The sequence below is a fragment of the Impatiens glandulifera genome, chromosome 1 (genome assembly GCF_907164915.1).
Source record: "Impatiens glandulifera chromosome 1, dImpGla2.1, whole genome shotgun sequence".
In the NCBI taxonomy this organism is placed as follows: Eukaryota; Viridiplantae; Streptophyta; class Magnoliopsida; order Ericales; family Balsaminaceae; genus Impatiens; species Impatiens glandulifera.
In genome coordinates, this window is record NC_061862.1 from 64,823,075 (window position 1) to 64,826,136 (window position 3,062).

The following is a 3,062-nucleotide window of genomic DNA, read 5'->3' on the forward strand; positions in this document are numbered from 1 at the left end:
TAATTCAATGATTTTATTATTTGTCTTAACATAAAATTTAACTTGTTTTAAGATTGTGAAAGTTTACTATGTTTCTAATGGAATAAATTCCTGATCTTGTGTACCTATTGTTGTTACTGAGGTTTCGATACAAGTTTTGAATATCTTTGCACAAGGAAGAAATACTTTGCTATGGTTATGCAACTATGCATTGTATAACTTATACAGGATTTAGTGGGTTTCTTGAAGAGGACTTGGTTTTGTCTTATTTTGAAAGAACGTGAGGAAACAAATTTGAAAATGAATAGAGCAGATGCAGGGTTAAAGGACTCTGCCATGAATAGATTAACATTTTTTTTTTTGTAGAAAACTCCTTATCATACTTTACAAAGATCAGAAGGAAAGAAACAAGAATATTAAATGAATTAAGAATGGAAGAAGTTTTAACAAATTGCTACAATCACACAAAATAAATACAGCCCAAATCAAATATTTCTTAATAAAAACATCACAAACACCATATTTGCACTATATTTCAAGGTTTTAAAGCAACTCCAATAATAATTCTAACATAAAATACTATCAAAACTTAAATCCATACAAATTATGTTTGTCATCTTCAAATCTGAGCATTCTGACCCTGAAGAAGTCCATCCCGAATCTGCGAAGCAATATCCCTAACTGCCCCGGGTCCATGTGGGATGAAAACAGCCGAAGATTTAGAAGAAGCTCCGATCTCTTTCATTGTGTCGAAATATTGTGTCACAAGAACCATGTCCATCACATCTTTAGCACTTGTACCAGGAACATTCTCGGAGAATGCAATCACACTGTCTCTAAGACCATCAACGATGGCTTGTCTCTGCCTAGCGATACCGAGTCCAGATAAGTACTTCGATTCTGCTTCTCCTTCAGCTCGTTTAATTTGCAGTATTTTCTCTGCTTCCGCCTTTTCAGTCGCAGCTACCCTAAGTCTAGCAGCTGTGTTTGTTTCACATACACATTTTCATGTTCATCATGATCAAGGAAAAGGTATAAAAGAAAATCTATATATACAAATGAAACAAAAGGTTACAAAATATAATTTGTATACCAAAATATGATAAATCCAAAAATATCACAAATTTAAGAAATTTGGATCATGATTTAACAAATAATCTAATCATAATATAGAGAAAGTCTATACCAAATGAAATCCAAGCTTAACCTATAATTTGGACCATGATCGTAGAGATAATCTGATCATAAAATAAATCAAAATAAAGTAACTAAAACCACACTATAATTATGCTCGTAATCCATACAAAATCATAAAACAAACGCAAATAAAAAAGAAGTTATTTTCAGTTTTAACTTGGGTAATTTTCCAACTAAATAGTGATTGCGATAAAATTCTGGTTTTCAAAATAGACTAAAAAAATAAAGCCAATGAAATCAATTATCAATAACAAGAGTGAATATTCACCTGCATTTATCTCGTTCATTGCCCTCTTCACCTGTGCATCTGGCTCAATATCCACAATTAGAGTTTGGACAATTTCATACCCGTAAGCAGACATAGCCTACAAAGATTGTAATGGAAAATAAAAGCATGTTTCAGCCATAGGACTTTTATTTCTTTGAAATAAGATGATGTTATTACCTTTGCAAGTTCTCTTTCAACAGATTCAGCTATCTCATTCTTCTGTTCAAATGCAGAATCCAATTCCATCTTTGGAACGCTAGCTCTAATAACTGAAATTCATACAGAAACAAGGAGGGTAACTTTTAATAAGTATAAAATAGTTATACAAAAAGCTATGTTGCATCCTGTTTGAGCCTTACCATCAAAAACATAGGCCTGAATTTGTGCTTTAGTATTACTGAGCTTGTAGAAAGCATCAGAAGCTTTGTCTGCCAAAGCACGATACTGAATAGATGCAACAACCGTCACAAAAACATTATCCTGAAACAAACACAATCTACAAGTTTAATAACGAATCTCAAAAGACTATTATACAAAAACATAACAACATTACACCTTCGTTTTAGTTTCGCAGCGAACGTCAATCTGCTGTACACGAAGAGATAAAGTTCCAGCTAATTGGTAACCTAAACACCAAGGTAAACAGTGACACCCTGGACTAAGTATGTCATCAAATCTCCCAAATTGTTCCTTAACAGCAACAGTGGACTGATCAACCTGAACACAACAAAGTGCCTGCCCCATAACTCAATCCTACAGACAAGATGATTATATAGATTGTATTATGAAGGTTCATATTATCCTCTTATGATCTCTTTCTGCTACCTATACGCTCAACATAACAACATATAATGAATAATTGAACAAGTTCATACATCAAATAGTATCATCAAACATATTTCTGCTATAAACCCTAAGTAAAGTCAGTGAAAATCGTAGATAGTGAGATTTAAGCACTATTGCAACACAGTTACAGATTTAATCATAAATCTATAAGAAACGCATAAACAATTGGATTGATAATCGAAGGAAAATAGACCTAACGAACAAAATTATCCATAAAAGAAATGGCGGCCGAATTTCAATATTTAATCAGCAGAATCTTCACAAAGAACAGTCAAACAAACAGAAATTTCTCCAAACTGATCTGAATGAACAAGTGATTTGCAAAAAGAAAAGTGATATTCCATTGAAATTGAAACAAAAACATATACAAAATAGACATCAATAGAACGCGTACAGATGCAGTCGAAAGCGTTTACCGTCCGGCGATAGCGTAAATCAACCACAGATATGCAGAGAGTGCGTGTTTGAGAGAGATGCCCATCGAAGCGAAAAGTATATATATATATATACATACACGAAGAAGAAGACTACTCTGTTTTGCCCCCACCAAAATAGACAATATACCTCTTTTTACAATAATATAAATTAATAATATTATATACAATACAATTAATATAATTAGTGAAAATAATTTTTAAATTAAAACGTGGAAATAAAAAAAAGTAAGGTATAAATTTGAGACTTTATCCGATTTAAAAAAAATATCAATGCATAATACAGGACATAACATGGGATTATATTGACTATCAAGATTGTGAAAATAGTAATAATT

At 32.1% G+C, this 3,062-nt stretch overlaps 1 protein-coding gene across 2 annotated transcripts; it reads right to left on the reverse strand.

Annotated features, from left to right (window-relative positions):
* Window positions 1-379: 379 nt before the first annotated feature.
* On the reverse strand, window positions 380-2,828 carry LOC124918744 (hypersensitive-induced response protein 1-like). Of its 2 annotated transcripts, none has more exons than XM_047458784.1 (6): window positions 2,707-2,828; window positions 2,000-2,197; window positions 1,804-1,924; window positions 1,622-1,713; window positions 1,445-1,541; window positions 380-960 (listed from the first exon to the last, which is right to left on the reverse strand). In XM_047458784.1, the coding sequence occupies exons 2-6, from the start codon at window positions 2,186-2,188 to the stop codon at window positions 599-601; spliced, it is 861 nt and encodes a 286-aa protein (XP_047314740.1). In that variant the 5' UTR covers window positions 2,189-2,197; window positions 2,707-2,828; the 3' UTR covers window positions 380-598. The 2 variants fall into 2 exon arrangements, with proteins under 2 accessions (XP_047314740.1, XP_047314741.1); XM_047458785.1 differs by having other exon boundaries at window positions 2,685-2,828.
* Between the last annotated feature and the right edge of the window lie 234 nt (window positions 2,829-3,062).

Excerpts from the sequence above, each read along its gene's own strand:
- LOC124918744 (XM_047458784.1), bottom strand. The coding sequence starts at position 2,188 with ATGGGGCAGGCACTTTGTTGTGTTCAGGTTGATCAGTCCACTGTTGCT. Across the intron at positions 1,925-1,999 it reads GCTGCGAAACTAAAACGAAG|GATAATGTTTTTGTGACGGT; the intron begins GTGTAATGTTGT and ends TGTTTGTTTCAG. Across the intron at positions 961-1,444 it reads AATGAACGAGATAAATGCAG|CTGCTAGACTTAGGGTAGCT; the intron begins GTGAATATTCAC and ends AAACAAACACAG.